We start from the raw sequence: 22,711 nt of genomic DNA, 5'->3' as shown, positions 1-22,711 counted from the left end.
GTTCAGTTCGGTTCCGCTCAGTTCAGTAGGCCGAAATTCGGTGGCAATGTCTTTCTGCCCCGGTGGTAGAATAATCGCATGATTTACTTTTAATTATCGCCTGATTGCCTGAGCTCAAATCGTTTGCGAGACGAATGGCGGGAACGGTTTCAACAGACCCGTTCGGTTGTTGGCTCAATGACGAGAGGGGGTCGTTGTTTTCATTTTATTTTTGTTTATTTCCCCGGCAAGGAAGGAATCGGATGATTGGTTCTTTATGCTATTTTCCGTTTCAACGACTTTAGGGCAAAGGTTTGCTTACTGGTTTAATCGAATTTTGGTTTGATTTATTATTTTTCAAAATGATTGGCGTTTATGCTCGGTGTGTTCATCAATATCAGCTGTTATACACTTGCACAAAGCTGAAAATATAAAACTCATTTATACCTTTAACTCGCTTAGCATCATGATACTATAGGGTGTTATTGATTTTACGTTTCCAGTGTGAAAAACCTTGTTTGTTATTTTGTTAGTAGCGATGCTAAACCTCTCTGATTTTTAAGTAAACAGTTCATGTGTACGTGGTGATGTTTCCGTGTTGTTGCAAGTGATAAAACCGTGTTCTAAGCGCCACCGTATGATCGATGCATCCGCCTCATTTTAGCATAACATTTCACTTGTTTGTCGCTTTAATTATTGTTCCTCTGCTGCTGCTGCCGCTGCCCTAATGGAAAACATTGGCACACAAACACACTATCAGTGGCATGATAGTGTGATCAAACAACATTGAAACCAGCTTTCGGGGGGTTTTTAGTGGGTGGAAAATTCCGCGTTGGCCGCTGGAAAAGGGACGAGGGTACTCATCGCCGTCGTCGTCAGATAATTAGCACACGTCGATAGTCCTCGCTACGCCCGGTTCGGTCGATAGTGGTAGTGAACGGACGCTGACGCACTGCATTAATCTTTCCCGGAAGCTCTCTCCCCGGCCCGGATGGAGGCGCCTGGTGGTTTGGGCGGCGACGGGAAATTAAACTTCTGCGAACTTTCTTGCAAACGTCCCGCACGGTAGTTTCGGGTGCAGAACCAAACGGCGTTCGGTTTTCCACTCGCCATGGCAACAGGAATTTGGTATATCGTACAGGGTGTTTGGTGCTAGCACTACGGACCACCGTATCTGCTTCAAACAGACTCTGCCGATCGAAGGGAGAGACTCCGTCGGATGCCACGGCGTTTCGAAGCGGAATCGGAAGTTTCTTGTGCTACCGGTGCGTTCCGGTCCCGTGAAGAATTATCCGCCATTGGTAGGTGTATTTACGACGGCACCGGTACGATAAATTAATTTTACTTTCACTTGTTCTGCACTCCACCGTTGGGCCTGCATGGCGAGATGTGTAGTGTGGGAATGTTTTGATCTTATTTTGTGACCTGTAAACAATGCGACGAATCACGTGATGAAGGTTCACGCCCACGATGGTGTGCTGATCGATTGCTTTCATGTGTACGTGAATATTTGTTCCACCTTACGAATCTAATGTTGGCCCCGAAAAGATCCACGGCGGATGGCCTTTTGCTCGGGACGACATTAAAGGGATGATGTTTTTATGTGCGCTACGTAAGCCGTCGTAAAATTTGCAACAACCATGTAATAAACATGTTTCATCGGTGGGTTTAATGGAAAGATGAGAATAACATAACGTTTACTACATTGCATAATATATTTGGAAATAACCTTTACGAAATAAATTGTTCAAGTAACATTTTATGAAATTCATTTTTCGACATGCGTGTTCAGCTGATAAGCGTAAGTTAGCGCAGGGAAACAAACAGCCATAAATCTACGTCAGTAATCTATGGTTCAACGAGTTGGCACTTACCTTTTCCAAATAAAATCCACCTTCCAAACCACTTAAAGCTCTCGGTAGCAAGCACGCACCGAAACGATGTTGAGCCGTGAACACGTTTGGTGGAAATCATCCCGCATCGGGAATGCCCGTGTGCAGTGTACGTGTGTGTGTATATGGGTTTCTCTTACAGAAGTACTGGCTTTATTCGCTTCACTCAGTTTTTCATGCATCATCTCACACCTTGATGGGCCTCCTACCCATGAGCGGGGTGGGATGGGAGAAACGGCAGCGTGTCGTGGACGCACAATTTGATTTTCCACTTTCCGCATAAAGTGGAAAGATTCGATCGAAAGAGCAACAATACAGACGAAGGGCTGTGAAGCACTGCTATTGTAAAATAACATAAGGGACACACGGCAACGAAGGGAGTGTGTGTGTGTGGGGGAAACGAATATGTTCAAATGGATTATGATTGGTTCGCGGCGTAGGTAGGGACACCGGGGTGTAGGGACAATGTTGGTTGAGACGACCTGGCAACGCTGCTACGCTCGGTTTGCCCAACCGGCTAACACTTATCCGGACTATTCGAAGAACCATTAAATATTCATTTTAACCACATCCCGGCCTTACGATTTGCCTTGCCTACCGCTTCGCAGGACTTCGCGGCCGGGCGAGGTAGCCCTTGGGGATTGGGTCAATGTCAGGACGCGTCGGCGAGGTCATGGGAGCCCACCAAATTCCTCCAGCCTTCCTGCCAGCGTCTGTCTCCCTGCGCGATAAGCCGTTGTTGAACCGGTACCGCTTGTGTTCATTGCACTTTCATTTCCAAGCGCGCGTGTCTGGGAGGGCGTTCGGAGGTCGATGCTCATGAAACCGACGGGTTTTGCCCGGTGGTGCGCATAAATTGATAAATTATACAAACAAACAACTAAACAAATAAACAAACAAAACACTCCGTGTGTGGTGTGCCTCCGTTGGTTAGGACAACCGTTTTCTGTGGTGGCTTCTGCCGCGCTATGATCAGACCAACCCAATGCGATGCGACTAGCTCAACACAACAAACGGGGGCTCTAGGGCGCGTCTAATGGCTTTCGGTGAGGCAGGTTGAGTTGGTCTTTCGATTGAACCGAGTTCCCGGAACATTTGCGAAACGCATGAGTGGATGGCAAAATAGAAACAATGGAATCATGCAGCTTCCAGCATAAGCCGAAACGTAACACCGATGCATATTTTGTGTGTTCATAGAACAGAAGGATAAGAACAAAAAACTAAGGATGCGTGTCTACATACTGTACATGGCTGTGTTGATGCTTTAAAGTTTTGCATATACACCAATGCAGAATATTGCGTGCTTTAAGCATTGTGTTGAAAATGTTCCCTGATAAATTCAATTGGCTTATCTGGCTTTCAGTTAGATTTTCAATGCTAGATTTTTTGTGGCCAATTCTTGCATGAAACAATCCTTTCTATTATTCCAATTATCGAATGGATAACTTATTGTTATCTTATTCCATTTCACCATTTCATATTGGGTATTAAAATGTGAAATTTTTGTGATGAAATTTCGTTTCACTAACTTTGTTTTCTCTCTTTTCTTTGCAGGTAATTGATCCGCATGCGATGATATTGCGTTGTCCATTTTCCTCGTCGTGTAATGGTGGGTGTGTATTGATAATATACAGATCAATAAATTCTATTAATTTCAACGATTTCAAAGTTGATGTTTGACAAAACCAACCATTTGAACGGAATAACTTTTTGGATTTTGCTCACATCTACAAACATGGAAGATCGATTTGGTTTACAAAGTCACTACGCTCCTACGTTCGGTTTTACTTTAAAAAAAATCAGTGCAATAGGTCCATTAAATGGACCATGACAAGTATAAAAAAAAACATAAATTTATGTACATGACAACACCCTCACATTGCCCTGGGCGATCCCATTCTTCCGCTAGACAGAATCGGCTTTTGCCGGCCGTTTTCCAACAGTGGTTTCATTGTGGGTTTGTTTAGTTTTTTTTTTGCTTCATTGCCTAAAAACCCTCAAACTCGCCGCATGCAATACGTGGTTCGTTACAAAAACTCATTCATTCGGAAAATCGGACATTCTCGCTACAAGGCGATGAACCGCGTTTTACACTTTCGAAAGCCTGTCCAACGATGGGAATATAATTGAATGTTCTGTTAGGGTTTCTTAGCAACGCGTCGCTGTGGTTTGTTATGTTCTTTTACGAATTTTACTTTCAAAACATAAAAATGATTTACCTAGTTTTGCTTTATACATTTCAATAACAATCAAATATGTACCAGGAACTTTGTTCATTTTTTTTAAAGCAAAATATGGGTTGGACGAGAGGCAATACCCAAGGATACCACTCAATTCACCCAGTCATTTTGAATCTAATTTGAACGAAGATCTGACACAGGAAAGAGTACTGTTTTCAACTCAACGATCCGTTAGTCCCAACATACAAATAAAATATTATTCAGAGTAAGCTGAACGAATCAGACTGAAGCGTGCAAAGCGAAAGAAAAATCACTCACCGTGTTGATATCGTAACGCACAGAGCGTTTAAAGAGCAGAAGAACGAAGGAATGAGGAAAAAAGTTATGTTTTCATTAGCTATAAGTATTTCATAGCCCCGTTTTTTCCACTGCACTTCGTTCGGAAGTATAAACGCAGGGCGATAAAGTGCAGGAGAGAGAATAAAAAACAATAAATTGGCAGTACAAACGTATGTCTTTTATGTTGCTCGGAAGAGTTATGTTTGCCGCCGGACCGAGACTGTCGGGCAAACAGCGAATGATAAATACGCAAACGAAATTAAAACATTTCAAATGCCACGTTTAATTGGATCGTAAATTTCACAATTTCCTCTCACCCGGAAAGGACTAGCTACATTTATTGGTTTGACGTGAACGGGATGCATCGTGGCTCCCAGCTCTTCGTTGGTACGATGTTGATGCTCGATCAACAAATTGTAGTAATATTGTTTTCCCTGGATTGCTACGGATTATGTTTGGACTGATTTATTTAAACAATCGGAGTTTCATTGAATTCAGTATTGTCCGGGCAAATATATAGCCTTTTGTGGGGATTATTCACCTTATACAACTTTTGGTTTCCACTGTCGAACAAGCCATTCTCTTTGGATCATGTCATAATTTTTCTCTTTACCGGTCGTTGACTTCGTAGTCCAACAATCGTATTGCAAGTTTTATTCTTGCATTGAACGTTGTTGTTCAGTAAAATATAAATGTAAATTTATCAAATCTGATTCTAACAAAAGTTTAAAAAAAACTTCTCTTTACCATCCAACGAATCTCTCTTTTGCGTGAATGAATAAATGACTATATTTGACAAAAAGCCCGGAGACACCAGTGAGCTGGATCCAGTAAGAACGGGCGTATGATAGTCCTCAGCAGTTATTCGGGAATCTGGGCAAAATACTTTCGCTTGCTCTCCGGAAAATTGCTGCGACTTGTCCGGACACGTGGTTGGGTAAGAGTTGTGATTTCTTCTTAGCAGATCCTGGCGTTGCCTTTGGGGTTGAAAATTTCCTCCCAACAGCCAGGAGTGTGGCGTAGTGAACGCTCTTGCAAATCTGCCCCTTTTTCCGACAATGCCACTTTCGACGATGTTATGTGAAATATTTCACCGCCTCCACAGTGTTTCTCAAACCCATCCCAACCGGACATCGTTGAGTTATTTCGCATTTTCGCCGGGCATTCACATTTCGTAGAGAGCCTGTGCATGCTTACGAGTTGGTCGTAACCTCTAAAACAGCTTACCCCGACGGACTACGGACAGCATGTGCAAATTCTCCGTAAAGCCCCTGAGGGCGATGATCCTCTTTCATCAACGGCTTGGCAGCGGTTTTCCGGCAGCGAAGTTTGACGCTGACTTTTCCGAAGGGTTTGGAGTTGGTACGTAACTAGTCCCTTTTTCCAGTCGCATACGGTATGCGCTGTTGGTTCCGATATCCACGTTGAAGGCTTAGGACGAGGAAAATGTATAGTTGAATTTCCATCAAATCGTTCGTGAAGAATTTGCGCCATCAGAACTATAACGTTGATTATATAGAATAGTTTTTACATCTCATGTGTTTTAAACTTCTGAATATTTCCATCACTTATTCACTGCTTATGTTTAAAGCATTCTAAGCTCTTCCTAGAGTTGACTTCCCGATCGCCCACTATGATTCATTTGGTAAGCATTGTGAATTACGGTGGGACTTCTGTTTTGTCTGTTTACACCGTCATTACAACAAATTCCCCTACCCTGTCGGAGAGCGTCGTTCCTCGCTCCTTGCCTTGTGCCTTGCGGTTGCAGCACGTCATGATGTACGACCTTCTAATAGCTCCATCAATCGACCGGCGAACACTGACAACAAACTACCCATTCACGTTGGGGCAACCAACCCGTTCAACCCATTCGGGCGGAGATGGCTGCGCGACGATCATAATCGTTATTCCTGTCAGTGGCGACCCATAAAACTGTCCCCCAGCACATCGTTAGAATCAGCGCACATCGGTTGTGGGTTCGTCGAGGCGAAGAAGAGAAAAAAACACACAGAAAGGAGCGAAAAATATATATCTATATTAATTACGCCCCGTTTATTCACAATCCATTCATAACACTCATCAATCCATTCGCACCCAGTGTCCGCCGAGACTCCGGAACAGGCCCGGCCTGGCCTGGCCTGGCCCTAACTTCCTTCCGCGCGATGAGCGGGGTTGCGCATAACTATCATCGATCGTGTTTTCTTCGCCATCGTTCGGAACTTCCGCTCGATGAAAATCGAATTTCGGCGGATGATCCACGGAACGACGATGAAGCGTCGCGGTCGATAAAACCGAGTAACCGATTAGTGTGCGGGATCAGCTAATTATGCTAATGACATTATTATGCGGCCCGCCACAAATTGTTATAATTTGCACAAATTTGTTTGGCGCGGGGGTAAAGAAGAAAGCGATGCCTTGAAATAAAAACTTGTACTATCTTTGTCACGGTTTCTACTTGTTGATAGATGCATGGGAGAAAAAACCTCTTTGGCATGGTATTTCTTGCTTATTTGAGATGTAATAAAATCTTTTTGACAAATATGAATTGAATTTATAAGAATGTTTTTTAATAATCAAAATTATAAAAATGTTTGTGATGTTGTGTCCTCATGAGAAATTAAATGTAATGCTTTACTTATTTTGATCCATGTCAAGTGTAATAAGAATAAGAGTGGATCAATTTAAATTCAATTATGATAATAAAATAAATCATAATCTTCTTTTATCTTTTGCTACGATCGGACAGTTAACTTTGCTTCTCTTTTTTCCGCGGTTTCTCTGTTCCAGTAAACTTGACCGCGCAGAGCGTCTTGTCGGTTTGTGACGGCATCGGATGGGTCGATGAGATTTAATAGATGCAAATTTTATGCAGCAAAGCGTGAATGTCTACTCTGCCAATGATGACCACACGCAGCAAATGGAATGCTAAAAAAAAAAATCTGAACACACTGTCCTGCGTCACAAACATGTTCAAAGTTTTAACTCCCCGAAGTCCGATTGTGCTAAACAACCGTCAGCGAAACGATTGACACGTTCGTTGAAGACGCGGCATTTTGACAGTGAAATCTGTTCATCCGTGAAAGGCTTCGAATCAAATCCGTACAGCATTCGCATAAGAATGCAACGCTACTCAATGCCAAGGTTAGGTCGACTGGCGACGAGGACAATGATGTAATCTGGTTACGTTCCCATCTTTTGCGAAGTTCCGACCAAAACAGGTTCCCTTCAGCATGTTGCCAAACAGGGTTTAACTTGATTGGCATACAGGCTCTACCGGCTACTTTCACTCGACTGCAAAACAAGGTCATGCCGACGACTGGCGTTGGTAAACAGTGACTTTTGCTCATGTAATTCGCAACTTCATGAAGTTGTGGGTCAATCGGAAAGGGACACTCTTCCTGCATGACTGTAAGATGCCTTTATGGATCACTATCAATTAATCAATTACATCCGAATGATTAAATATTGCACCATCAGCTGATTTGGACGGCGTTAATCTGCGTAACGTGTACTTCATTCTGCGATAAGATAAGCTGCTTTACATTTCCTGGCCACCTGCCTAGTGTTCCGTTTTGGCTCGGAAAAATAACAATACAAATGTCTCTAATCTTATCCTGCGAGGCCGTTCGCTTATCCCCGGTAGCAAGTTCCGAGTTGCAAAGGGGCAATTCAGCTGGATGAATAAGATATTCGACAAACGGGAAGGTGTACGCTCTCGACCATCCTGTTTGCGTTCGTATCGCTGATAGGTAGCTCATATCTGCTTGAATTTTGTGTTCGGTAATCTAGCCTGACCTCCCCAGCACGAGTTCTGCGTAAGTGGTAGCGATGGTGGGGCAATAAAACGGCAGCATTTTTCAATACCCCAACTGAAAACTCTTTGCGGCGATAAAGCGGTACTGATATTAATCCGCCCTGTAAACCGATAAATTGGGCCACGCAACCAAAAGTTCCGAATAGTTTTGGACGGTCGTCGAGCGTTTAACAACTGCCGAATTATTCTTGTGCCGTGCACGTTTGAAAAGCGAAATGAAGAGCCTGTTCGTCTGCCTGCTGCTGGCCCTGGCCGGTCAAGTGAGTGTCTATTGCGAGGAGTTCTAGGTGAATCTTTGGTGATCATTTTGTTCATTGATTGTTTCGTTGCGTTTTGTAGTCGCTTGCTCAGAGCGAAAATGAGTTCATCCAGTACCTGCTCGACATCCAGACCCAGGCCGAAGAGGCCCATGATGTCATGGAGAGCGCGTTCAACAATCTTCGCTTCCGATTGAGCGAGGAACTGGTTCAATTGAACGAACAGCTGATTTCCCGCATGAACAGCGCCCTTCAGGAGATCCAGGATGTCCGTGAGGACACCGAGGACTTTGTCGGTGAATCGGCGGCTCCGGCTAGCTGCGTTGACGTGGCCGTCGCTAACTGGGCCGTTGAGATCGACTTAGTTGGAGAGGCTCTGTCGCGCTGCGCCAGCCGCGCCAATGTTGAGATCACCTCCCGTACGGCCGAGGTCCACGCCGCTCTCGAGAATGCCCAGATCGAATCGACCGAGCTCCAGAACATCGTTGTCCGTGGTTTCATCGACTGGAACGCCATCGACTTCACCGAGGAGCTAGCGGATGTTGTTGGCGCTCAGATCGAGAACCGACTGGATTACTTCACCAGAATCACTCAGCCCGATATGGAGCGCATCCTGCAGGGAGTCTCCGATCTGGACGACAACCTGCTGCCGGAGATCGTGACTTGCGTCGAGCGTGGTGTGGAGCGTTTCAGCAACTACGGCCAAGTCATCCGCGACACGTTGTTCTTCTGTGCGCAATAAGTCATTGTGCCATGTAAAACTCGTTCCTTGTGCCTATAAAAATTGTTTAAAACATAATCGCGTTGTTCTATTGTTTTGAATTTAATCATTTCTCAAAACTCAAAATTTTGGTTTAATTTAAGTCACACGATTTCTTGATTGAATTATTATTAATTGTTTTGGTATTGGTATATGAACATGGAAGATGTTTGTCACTATTGTGATAAAGCTCAACCCTCTCTGACGCAGCTTTGAACAATTTTGTCTTATCACACTGTGGCTTATCACCTCGCTCGTATTTTGTTTTTAATTTGACCATGACATTTTTATTGTGAATGAAAAGCTTTGAAACATTGTTCCATCGAAACATAGAAACATTGGTCGTTTCTTGTGTGTTTAATATACTAAATTTACATATCTTATCATAAGAACAGAAAAATATTTTTACAGGCTTGTATTTAAAGGTGAAGTTTAAAAGATAAAAAGTTTCAATCGGGTTTTGGATCCAACCACTACGCGCATTTTTATTTTCCTTCTTTAATCGTTTCTCCTGCCAAGGAGGCCTTGAGCCGTTTCGTGATCTCTGAATTTCTCAAAATTGCCTTGCCTTCTTTTGGGCAACCTTAACCTATCTGCGCTGGGTCTGATTGAATCGTGAGTTTAATTTTCCCCTTCTTCCGGTCGTTTCACGTGCCTTTCGTGCTCTCGCTTATCACGCCACCGAGGAAGTCGGGGAAGTATTGGCATGCTGCTCCGTGATTGAGAATGCATTTCGTTTTTTTATTAATTACATAAGTTTTTCTTTCCGGAAGGTTATCTTGCCATTGACGCAATGTTAATCTCGTGGCTTAAAAAGGCTGTACACCGCTGCCTCGCTTGTATCATTCCCATTCTTCCGCCCTCAACGAAGGGTAACCAGCGTGGGTTATTTCACGATAATCGGTGGTAGAGAGGTTGACCACACACAAAAAAGAAAACCGTCCCGTCATCAACTGGTATGCCGATAAAGCACAATTATCTTGCATTAATACCGCCTTATATTACTTTATTTATCGTTCCCGCTCGTGCGTAAATGTGTGCATGTGGTACCCTCCGGTACTATCTGCCAATAATGTCCGAGTGATTAGAGGAGCCGTCGAGAAGAAGTTGACCGTTTCCCTAATCGCGACTACAGGTCAGTCGATACGAACGAGGTTTTTCGGAACAACCACCGGGGAATGAGGCTGTTCCGAAAAGAAGTCGCTGATAAGGCACCGTCGTCCACCGCCCGCTGGAAGGTTGGAAGTGGACATCATGTGGCACCAGGTAGTACCCCGACCTGCCGCGTGGGCCGCGGAATCGGGCGGCGGAAGATGAAGAGATTAAATTAAGGGCGCAAATTGCCGAGTCCGTGGAATGCTTTACCCACAATTGCCTTGGCGCACGATAACGATTTCGGCGATCGTATCAGTGAGCGTCGAATAATATCCGGTCAGTGCGGAAAGTCTTTAAACCGCAACGCGCACCGCGGGTTTGGATTAGTTTGAAAGCAGACGCCATCGAAGTTGCAACAAGGAGCGAGAAAAGCAAATCGTTTACCATGAAGAGCCTGTTCGTTTGCCTGCTGCTGGCCCTGGCCGGTCAAGTGAGTGTCGATAGCGAGGAACTGTGGTGGTGAATCTGATTAGGTGACTATTTGATCATGCGTTCTCTCGTTGTGCACAGTCCCTTGCCCAGAGCCAAGATGAGTTCATCGAGTACCTGCTGGAGATCCAGTACCAGGCCGAAGCCATCCACCAGCTGATGGAGGGTACGTTCGACAATGTCCGCTTCTCGATGAGCGACCAGCTGGTCGAGTTGAACCAACAGTTGATTTCCCGCATGAACAACGCCCTGGAGGAGGTCGAGCAGATCCGCGAGGACACCGAGGACTTCGTCGGCGAGTCGTCGGCTCCGGCTGCCTGCGTTAACGTGGCCACCGCCAACTGGGCCATCGAAATCGAGTGGGTTGGACAGGCTCTGTCGCGCTGCGCCAGCAATGCTAACATTCAGATCACCTCGCGCACGGCCGATGTCCATGCCGCCCTCGAGGAGGCCCAGATCGCCTCGACCGAGCTCCAGAACATCGTTGTCCGTGGTTTCATCGACTGGAACGCCATCGACTACACCGAGCAGATCTCGTCCATCGTTGGAACCCAGATCCAGGACAAGTACGACTACTTCACCAGAATCACGCAGCCCGCTCTGGAGCGCGCCCTGCAGGGCGTGTTCGATCTGGACGACAACCTGCTGCCGGAGATCGTGACCTGCGTTGACCGCGGTGTGGAGCGTTTCAACAACTACGGCCGTGTCATCCGCGACACGCTGTTCTTCTGCTCGCAGTAAGATTCCTTGTGAGCGGTACTATCCTAAGTATTGTACCCGATTGGTTAAATATAAAACGACAACTTTATCCAATCGATTTTGTTCCACGTCACTAAATGAAGAGATCTTCCTTGGTATCTGAAGTCCACTTGTTGAAGGTTAATTGCATGCTGCACTTTTTCTTGCGATGAATAATATTTTATTTTTCGGTCGTAATTTGACTAAACGACGGAGTTGATTTCCTCAAAAAAACACATTGACCAATCAACCGATTATCTTGCAATCAACCGTGTTCCCTCCAGGGCCACTTATCGATAATCGTTACATAAAACTGAGCCGAAATTGTGTGTGTGTGGGTTTGATCTGGGCTGGAAAATAAAAGAATGAAAAGATATGTTTATCGGTTCGACACGACCCCCGATAATGCGCGCCTTGTGTTTCGTATGGTCGCCAAATCGTATGTTCTGGCCAATTCTCGTGTCCGTATCTGGGGTCAGTAAATCAGATGTTTCGCCGGTTTTACGATCCACCTTTTTGCCTACCCACGACCGGCGGCGTTGGTTACGTTTGTGTTTTTTTTTTACTTTATTACTGGAAAGAAGTAGAGTAGCTACCCTGTGTCGCTCTGATCCTGTAATTTAGGAACTTCCGAGAGGTCAAGCGTAAAACGCTTGGTGGTGGTTGCGGATGGCCTGAGGACAGTCGTAGCGTACGCAACGCTTCCCATCATCGAGTCCGTAAATTTAGGGGCGGATGAGTGAAAAACTCAACGGACCGAATGAGAGCGAATGCCGCTATGAGTTGTGTGTGTGTTTCTGCACGTCGTGTACGTCTTGTGTGGGGAGGGACATCGTGCGCTTCAACGCGTACGTCAGGAAGTGTGGGAAACTACGCCTCTCGCTGCTACTTCCGTCCAGCTGGGCGCTGCAGCTCCGGCGCGATCTTAATACAGTGGCGCTAGCATAAGCGTCATAAGTATCGCGCTTGTCATCCGGTCCGCGGTTCTGGGGGGGATAGCGTCACTCGGGAGACCGCGACCCAGCTCTCTAACCGTCTATCCGTCTGGCTGGCGGACGATCTGTCTGTCTGTCTGTTGGTCTGTCTGTTGGTCTCCACCGGCCTAGCGGTTGGTGGTTCCTCGGTCACCGTTGGAGCAGCTGGCGAGAAGTTATTTATTAGATAATAAACAAAATTTCATTACGTCGACGTCGCGCTTCGGTCGCATCGGTGGACCGTGGGTTTTCGGTATATCCGGAGACCACCGGCAGCAATAACGGCTACTGCCCCGCCGGTCGGCCAGCTCGATTGGTTCACGGGTTAGCCGTGGCAGGAAGCGTACGATGCTCGCCACAACATTGCCGACACTATGGGCCACGTGTATTACTGTCGGTTTTTGACCAAAACGATGCCGGTCGGTCGTTTGAACATCCTGTTTGTGTGAGCTTCGTGATTTATTTTCATTCCAGCCGAGCCGATATTAACTCCAAACATGGATAATAAATGTGTTAATTAGACGTCTCGCCTTTACGCAATCAAAACCAATAACCAACCAGTTAGTTGTTCCGAGGTTTAACAAATTTGCAATATTTCTCTTGAAGCATCAAACTTGTGATGTATTGAATTCGAATAAAAGTGTTGAAAGAAATTGTTACTTTAATCAGCCAATACTTTTTTCTTCCTTTTCTAAAGTGGCGCACCACAAACAGTGTCCCGCAATTTGCCCTACATTCCACTGTGGGGTAAAATAAATTTTCATCTTTCTTAATGACCAACAAACCCACACGTGCGAAGATCGAAACACAAAAACGTAGCAATTTTTAAAGTGGCTCAGCAGAAGAAAAAAAAAATAAATCGTTTCTACCGTAACGCTCGTAACGGCACGGCCATTAGCATAACTGATGACACTGCACTTACCCTTGAGTGCAACACCGGGCCTTCCAGTGTTGGCCTCAGCGTAATTTTCCTCTTTGGAAGTCACCTCTCTTGACCCGTTTACTGATGCGCTTTTTCCCCGTGTGGTTGTTTTTCTTTGCATTTTCCCCTTTGTTTATTTTCAAGGGCTCACCTGACGGCACACAACCTCAGATTTAAAACATTTCCTAGTGGAAGGTTTTTCTGTGAAGGTGTGAGCGCCTAGGTTTGAAGAAGGATAGAGAGTAGAAAGTCATATGGGTAAATGGATGTCATCATTATAAAACAACATTCGGAATGGTTCAATTTGTACGCGTCACTATTTTACATTTGTCATCTAATTATTCCATGAATACGTAATTGGAATTAATGAATTGCTTGTAATTTTATTACGGCACTCAAACTGCTTTATCTCATGACTAACTACTAGAGACAAAACATTCCTCCTTGAAGATCGGATCGCTTGGACCCACCTCAATGCATTTTGAATTCTTAAACGTATCGTTCTAGTGTGTAGTTGAAAGTGACCCACGTAGAAACCTGTTAAGCGAGTCGATTAAAGATCTTTTCCACTGCTCAAACCGAAGCTGTTCGAACCGAAGTCAATCGTTTGAACTTGATTGATTCTGTTCATTATCGGTTTACTTCTGAACTCAAGTGCACTGGTACATGCTAGAAAAGTGGGTGGTGGACGTGGATGAACCCTACAGCTGGGATCATTTGCGAAGATTATTGATGTCACCGTAACGATGGTGCATTTGCGAGACCATAAAGGTATTAAGTAAGCCTAGGCATTGAAGTTGCCATCGCCATTAATTATGTGCTTAAGTCTTAAGCATAAACGAAGTTATCGCAGAGATCCTTTCTGTTTAATGTAAATCGTTTGATGTACTTAGTCTCTTTTGCATGTAGATTACCGACGGTAGAATTCATATTTTTGCATAAGTCGTAGCAAACCCAAAAAGGGTTAGATAAAAATCAAAAATTGATTTAACATTGTAAACACAAAATCATGGGGGTAAAGTTAAAAATAAAAATTCTTGCATTCTTGTTATCTCGCGTCCCGCTGCGCCATAACGCGACCATATTAAAATCTTTTCATTTGTCATTGGAAAGGCAGATTCACATTGGTGGGGATTTTTTTTTTATCCAACGTAATGAACTGAGAGAACGGGATAATTTATCAGCCTTGGGCGTTCGGTGGGGCGTAGCATCACCGGCCTTCACACATTATTTATTGAGTTAAGCCGATCATTTAACATAAATGCATCGAAATGAAGGCAGGATTAATTTTGTAATTGGGCTTCCATTCACGCTGCCGGGGGTTGATTGCAATACGAATACATTACACTTAAATTCGATTGGTTATTTCAATGATTATAGTGGCGGCAGTAATGGTAATGATAAGCTTAACAAAATTCTCTTAGCTTCTTCCAGCGTTTGATGAGCTGTAGGATATTATTGTTTACGATATGTAATTGTTCAAACACACTCTACTAGAAGGTACGCAAATAAAAAACATGTGTTTTGTCGAGGCGCATATGTTTCACCTACACAACGGCGTTGTCGCACCAACCGACTTGGATCACGGAAATTTGTTTAACGACTCCGACGTGACTCGAACGCACAAAAACGATCAGTTTAATTTGAGAAGCCAATTGACTTCTGATCTTCGGTGTAAGAGCAATTTGTTTCGTCGAATGTGTCGTCGTGCCGGTCGTCGAAGTATCTGTCCCTGAGGAATAGAGCATGTTGGTCAACCGTGTGACAATTTAGAGCGTGACTTAAGTAAATTACACTGCAGGAATAGAGTGACCCTTTGGTCGGATGTTATGAGGCAGAACCTGATAGGGTCTCGTAAAATCGAAACGTTGTAATTGCTCGCATGGATTGATATTTTCTGCCTTAAGAAGAGTGATTTATAAAAAGCTTTTTTATGTGGGGTATTTCTTAATAGAGGCCGTCCTGGAATCAAGAATAGCCCCAGTTTCAAAACTATTTTATTCTTTGTACCATTTGAAATCGTACCTTTCGCGCTTTATTCGTTAGGATGAACATTTAGGGTAAAATTGATTACAACAAACAACCATCATCAATGTCGAACATTAATCTCCGCCACTGGGTCAACGGTGCTATCGCTCATTTTCGGCTATGAAGTTTGTTTCCACGCAATTTATTTGCCTTTGAATGTCAGCTAAATCCACAGGCATTGGTGTTTCGTTCTATCGATTTTCGGCTCGGGCTCCTTCTCGTTCCTTGCCGTCGAAAATGGTTGCATTTCCATGGATCGATGGCGTCTTTCACATTATGAATGTGGTGGAAATGTTTCGCCTGGGTGCCTCTACCGCTTTCCGTTACAGAATAGCGCGCCAGAACTGGTTGCTGATCATTATGGCAACCGACGGAGGAGCCTACGCCGTAGGGACCTCGTGTCCTCGTTTCTTCGACGCGGAGTAATAAGGAAACACGACTCCATCGGCTCGGTCAGGCATGTAGAATGCAATGTTTCCTCGCGCCTCGCCAGGATCGGTTTATGGTCGGTGCGAGCTTACCATCTTACCCTACGCTTGCGACACTTGTGCCCCGGCACAGCACAATAGTATCGTGGCATTTCAATCCGTGGTGAAGCATATCGTACCCACGCCGACGTCTGCAGCAACAGAAGCAATAGATACTCCGGTGAAGTATTAAGCGTAATCCCATTGTAAATGATTTTATTTATTCAAGTTTGCCTTTTGTTGCGCTGCTGGCGGAAGAGCTCCGGCGAGCACTCCGTACACTTCGACGTTGGACGCTGTCGTGCACCGTGTGTCCTTCCCTATTGTGTCGCAATGGCTGGAGATATTTTGTGATGTCGAATGGCAGTGTGATAAATAACGTTGCTGCAGCTTTGTTACCCGACGGATGAGCTATTAGCTGGCCACAGAGAATTATCATCCGTTCCATTCGGGCGTCGTACTCGTAGTTTTGACGTTAAGTAGCTAAAGCTGATGGGAGGGTGGTCTTGGCCCGTGGTAGTATCAGTATCGTGCATCGGGGTCATTTATAAAAAATGGAATGCTTAATATTACGAACTAACAACGAGCATTAGCATTATCGTATTTTCACTGACATCGTTACAGCTCACTTCCATAGTTTATTAATATCACAGAATGCTCTTGTGCTCTGCCAGTAAAGTGCAGTAAACTAAATATTAATTTAACAGCTTTGTATTATTTAGTTTTCTGCGTTCTATTGCTGCAACTGCTGTCTTTAAGTTAGTTAATATTCAAGATAAGCTGAATATATGTTTTATTTGTAGATTTTAATGAATATTATGTAGTTGTTGAATTTATTTTGTCGATATTTTGTCGTAAAATAGTTACATTAATAAATAAATAAATAACAGTACACTGTCACTAAGAAATTTCGCCAAAGATACAATTTTGCATTCCGGTTTTTACCTTCACCTGTACCATTATTCAGTATGGTTTTTTACTCGTTATGCATTATTACTCATTCCAGAATTTTCTCTGACTAATGGACCTACCGCAATATTTTGCTGTGAACTTCAGTCTTTTCTGCTCAAGCTGCCTGTGGTTTTTTGTTCATTAATTCACTTTTTGCGCTGTTGATTCGGACAGACGGTTCAAGGTTTTGTTGAGCCTCCTTGTTTTTTTTTGGCAATCGATTACATTTTATTCCACAACCTTTAAGCTCGGGGCGCTGTCAGGGGATTTCTTTAATTATTCTTAAAATTGTAAATCAACTAACTCGAGAAGGTTCGGTCTGATGTGCTCCATAAAAACACAAACATGCCGGCGGTATTATACAATGGTAAACAAAAACCTCATATCATACCGAGCACTGCGCTGCAAAAAGTGCTTAATCACTAAGTAAACCTTCATGGGTCATTGTTGCATATCGGGGCCGATAATTCGATTTCATCAGAGTTATGATGGCTGTAAGAAATTATTTTGTCATTATTGAAAACGATTGTTCGCCTGCCCGGATTGAGTGTTTTACTATTGTTTAAGCCAACAATACATAAAATTTAGAGCTAAAACTGTTCCACTGTAGCTGACGAAGATGCCTAGAAGACAATGAAGACGAAGTGAGAAATTAATTACAACAATTACACTCCGATGAAGTACATCTGTTGTGGCGGGCCTCTGGTATTGCTGCATAATTATGCTGATAATTTCGTTTATCTTTCCCTTCACTTCATCGTGTGCGGGGAACTGGGGTATGGCGCGGTTTTCCGGTGCGATCGCAAGGCAGCGTGGTTCCGTTCACTTCCACTACCGGTCGCTGCCCACTTCAAACGGACACCACACCGATTTCGTTCTGATTCTTCACTTCCTCGCAGTCTATCTCACCCTCTCTCTTCCCTCTCGTTATTGACGTTCTTCTCGTTTCTTACATCCGTCGGAATGCAAGCGTCTGCTTACATTTCCACCGACCGAGCATCGCCCGACCCCGGCTAAGATTAGTTACAACGACTTCGACCGGTTGGCGGAAAACAATCTGGTTCATTTCTGCTACTTCCGGCGAGAAGGCATCGAAATGTTTGCCACGGAAGGCGAAGCGGGATAACTAATGAAGTGAGAAATAATAAAGATTGAAATATTGGAAGGAAATACGCTTCGGGTCGGCGTCTGTCGGTCCGGCGTCCCCTCCCACTGCTTTTTTTTTGGTTTTTTGGCAATCAATTTGCCGATGTTGTTGTTTCGAGGAAATTTTTCAATTAATCCAAGTAACATCTTGCGATTGATCAAAGTTCAATCAACTGCTCCGGGTTGCGAACTCCATTGCCGATAATATGGACCAATCGCTGTATCAAGGTCAGTGGCTCCGGATGGCAAAAATCATTACCAATAATGCTGGATGGTATTTGAAATCCGTTGGAAAATGTAGCCAATCAGCATAACATACGCATAAAATGCTCAGTTCAGTATAGCAATGTAGATGTCGGTATTATTATTTTAACTAAAACCTATTAGAGGTCATGTTGTTGATAAACTTATACTTGATCTCTAATTCGACCTTCGGCCTATCTTAATGCTGTCCAGCAAAATGAATAATTGTATTCAGGTCAATGAGTTCATGCAGAACCCATCTGCCAAGGAAACGAATCTTCGCGCCAGCCTATGATCACCCGGATCGCGAACGGTGCATTCGAACATTAGCGAAATGCCACCTGTGGGTTCATCAATCAATAAGGTGCCAGCGTTTTTGCTTTCCCGTTTAATCTTAACCCCTCCAACCCACTCAAACCGTTCTCGATTCCTTCTCGCCTCGCCCTTGAACTAGCACGGGAACATCTCTCGGTGAAGGTATGATGTTCGCTTCGGGACGGAAGGTATCAACGCAACGGAAGATTTGATGACGGTGCAAATGGCACGAAGCGCTGTACAAACACTCGATAAAGTTGTGCCTCTTCTGGTGAAGCGCGACGTACGACACACGGTTGCTCGTACCTCGGACAGTTTCATGTGGTGACGGCACGCTTCGATCGCGCACTATTCATCGTCCCAGAGTTCAGACATTCCGCGCCGTACCGTCTCCTCCCCGGAATTCATGGGCAGCAAATATTTATTTGTCTTTATTTTGACCTCCCCGTGTCTCGGGCCTGGACCGTCCGCAGGGTACAACCCCCGGCCCCGGCCGGGCGGCTAACGAGCCGGTAAACATTTCAATCATTGTCGAGACTGACTGCTCCGCTGCAGTTATGCTACCGGATCGATTCCGGCTCGGTGCGCCATATGAAGACGGGGAAGTACGCGTGCATGAGGCCTTCTGACAGCGGCTACCGGCCAGACCAATGCCTCGGTTGCTGCCGCAGGGTGAAAATGTAAAATTACTCGCATCGCAGCCGTCATGTCGTGAAATAAATGTAATTTCTGCCCTGGAGTTCAAGCTCGCTGCTAGTGCAAAAAAATACAGGATCACGAGCTATCCGCACGGAGGATGACATTTTACTCTTTCGCATGCAAAACACCAGACGACCATTGTCAATATGCTGCAAGGATTGAATATTTGAAATAATTACGTCAAACAATTACATTCGCTAACTGCGACACCTGGAAGCCGACGGTATCGGTATTCAACAATTTACCACGATGCACCTGCAACACCGTGGACGGCATGTCGGTTGTTATAAATATTCAAAAAGACCGGTTAGTACTACTCGGACCACAGGGTCATCACCGCAAGGGCGTTCGATCCATGACTAGGATGTTAAAAACTAAACCATACAGATTGCGCGAAGGTTCTTGCAGTGTGTGCACATATGCGCCATGGCCCCTTGATGTAAGCCACGTTTGTTTGCTGTTTTCATTGACAATGGACCGATGCGCTCGTGACAACAAATCAGCACGATAATCTTATTTTCTTTCGTAACTATCACCTTCAGGATAGTGTTTCTACATGCCCTTCAGATGTTCTTAGATCTGGGAATTGTCATGATCGCTAACCAAATTTAAAATCAAATATCAAATTCAGAACTTACTTGTTGAATTAATTTGTACTTATGTATCTCTGTGAAGAATCACAAAACAAATCATAAACATAAAATTTGACCTAGTACTTTTGCTTCGTCTTACATCACTTTAAACGATACTTAGCTAGTTCTTCCTGTCCTATAACTCGTGATCACGTGTTATTGATATTTTGGACTTAAAACCCATCCAGGACTTACCATTGAGTACACTACATCCTCAAACAAGCTCGCTGGGAGCCATCCACGATGTCAATTTCGTTGCATTCTGGCTCAAGACAACAAGTCATCGCTTTTCGAGACTTAGTGCAGCGAAGTTTGCGTTCTTGGGGATCTTCCGCGACATCACAGGCCGCGCAAAACCGATAAAGATTGCTATCTTGCGCCTTCGCCGGCTGCGATGGAACCACCAGTGAGGCCGTTTTGGGTGGCTCGCCCGGAGTCGGCATGTCGTTCTCATGTGTGTAAGCGTGTGCGACATATGGCAAGGGGAAAATATATAGCCAACGATGTCAAGAGCGCTTGAACCTTTCATTTATAATGAGCCTGATTGGGGATGAGTCGGAATTTATTGCCCTAACCCGTCCTGGCCTTACGATAGCAGGGGTGGGAGGAATGGGGCGCATTTGGCGGACCTGTGTGCTGCTATGCCAACATCTGAGTCAACCTCAACCGGCGCGTTGCTTTGTTTGTCTTCGTGCTTGTCGATTTTCTTGACGGCAACGGTGGCCTATGGCATCATCACGCTCGTCATCATCTTCCAACATCCGTATCCGTAGTGCTCGGTTGGTTCGATTCCGTCACGGCACGATTCCGAGGAATATTGAAATAATTTTACTGGATGGCTCGAAAAAAAAGCGGCACGAATCGGAAGAATTCGAATGATTCGCTTCGATAATCCGTTCGATCCAATTGGAATGCTTTGAATAATGTACTCAATTGGATGAGCCTTAAGTTAAAAACAAACGAAAGACACGATTATTGGCGCGACCTGATTAGACAATTGCTTTATCTATTGAGATTGAAGGATCGCGTAATTGACATTCGGAATATTGGATGAACTAATTCATTTTTAGAAGCATTGCGTTACTTTCGCCGTATTAAAGTATTAGATCTTTTTTGAGTGTTATATTATTCCATAACATTGCTCAATACCCAACATTCTATAACGAAGGCACGTATGTTTTAAGCCTTTCCAATTTAATTTTATCGATTACAAAGCACACCAACACCGCATTCCCTTCACCGGGACTGTTGGAAAATCCAACGATTGATCGTTTGGGGGTAAACAAATCCTTCTCCCCCCCCAACCAATACCACCTCACCACTATCACATTAATCTTCTGGCGTAGGCACTACCACGTCGTGCGATGCCGGCACATGTTTAGCATGTTTGTACTTCCGTGCGTTTGATGTAAACGCCCTCGGGCGCACCATCGCGTGGCAAGGATTGTCTCGCACCCGCCTCGGCCTCTTGCGCTGGGGCCGGCCTTGTGTGTGTGGGGCGTATGTTGAATAATGCGCACCGGAGGTAAGGGATCATCGCAAACTTTTCCCATCTTCAGCTCGCAGTTACGCGCCTCCCGAAATTCCGTTCCTCCGCTGCACCTCGACAACAAATGCTTTTTGAACCTCCAAGGCGGGCAAGGGTTCGCGTAATGAAAAAGCCTCTTCCTTCAAAATGGCAGCTCCCCAAGAACGTTCGTGGAGCTGCGTACGTCTGTTGCTGCAGTGACAGTGAGTTTTCGGAGGGAACCGCAAGGAAAACATCCGATTACGAACTATGCAAATGTTCTGTGGCCCGCCTTGTTCCAAATGGCAAATGGGACCGGAATTGGGTCTCCTGCGGGCTCGGGAAAGATTGAAACGGGAATTTTCCACGCCCACACGGGATGCCCAGGACCGGCAGTGTAAGTTTTTTGTGCCGGCTTAGCCCGAGGGTAGGATCCCTCGTTGAAGAAGTCAACGGGCCGTTAGTTTGCTTTCGGAGTTGGGAACTAGTTTTCGAAATTGCTTCCCCCCTTTCGTCTCCGTCATGCGTTGTTTTCTTTAAATTATGCACAGATTGGTGCGTCGTTGTCAGTCTAATTTTAACGCTCCCCCGGTAAAGTCAACGAACCGGCCGCGGTCAAAGCTCTCAACGGTCCGGCATTAGGCTCATCGCGAGCACACGATAACAGCACTCTTCTTCGACGGAGCACGCGAGATAGCCCAATTAAAGATAGGAAACCACATCCCGGCAAGAGTGACCCGGTGCCTCGTGGTATGGAAAACCGGTTGTTGCCAAAACTTGTCCACCGGCACAAGCCATGGACGCCCGAGGGAGGGGGTGTGCCCGGGTGAAGGAGTTCTTCTCCCGTTATTGGTCACGGTTGACCGACGTCCAAACGGGTCCCATTAGCCGAACCGAATCGAAAAGGACAAAGGAAGAAGTTCGAAAAGCCCCCACGCCCGATAAGAGGTGGTTCATATTTCCCCCTGCTGTGGGCCCATTGCCAGGAGAATGCATGAAGTGTGCGATCAACGACATTGTCTCGATGACGTTTATGTATGTGCCTTCTCGTTCGTTTTTGCCGAACGGGCGACACTGGAGGTGGTGAGATATGTATAAATATCACGCCTTTAGCCTCGCCAAAATTCTGCCGCACCTCCGCCGTGGGAAACCAGTAAGAACGGTTATTTACGACCCTTTTTTCGGGCCTCGATAGGATCGAACTACCACCGCTCATGCTAAACTACCCTCAGCTAGGTCGCTGGTGATCGGAACGGTAGCTTCGATTGGTTCGATTGGATGACC

At 45.1% G+C, this 22,711-nt stretch overlaps 3 protein-coding genes across 3 annotated transcripts in view; all 3 read left to right on the top strand.

Annotated features, from left to right (window-relative positions):
• The window catches only part of LOC131284238 (pseudouridylate synthase RPUSD2-like), a 109,798-nt gene that overhangs the window by 37,534 nt on the left and 49,553 nt on the right, over window positions 1-22,711 (top strand). The window lies entirely within an intron of this gene.
• On the top strand, window positions 8,420-9,203 carry LOC131284261 (uncharacterized). The gene is made up of 2 exons (XM_058313118.1): window positions 8,420-8,464; window positions 8,544-9,203. Exons 1-2 carry the CDS (start codon window positions 8,420-8,422, stop codon window positions 9,201-9,203), a joined length of 705 nt encoding a protein of 234 aa, XP_058169101.1.
• On the top strand, window positions 10,762-11,546 carry LOC131284249 (uncharacterized). Its single transcript, XM_058313106.1, has 2 exons — window positions 10,762-10,806; window positions 10,887-11,546. The coding sequence occupies exons 1-2, from the start codon at window positions 10,762-10,764 to the stop codon at window positions 11,544-11,546; spliced, it is 705 nt and encodes a 234-aa protein (XP_058169089.1).

This window comes from Anopheles ziemanni, chromosome 2 (genome assembly GCF_943734765.1).
Source record: "Anopheles ziemanni chromosome 2, idAnoZiCoDA_A2_x.2, whole genome shotgun sequence".
In the NCBI taxonomy this organism is placed as follows: Eukaryota; Metazoa; Arthropoda; class Insecta; order Diptera; family Culicidae; genus Anopheles; species Anopheles ziemanni.
The sequence above is the reverse complement of the archived record's forward strand: the minus strand, read 5'-3'. Positions and strand labels throughout refer to the sequence as shown.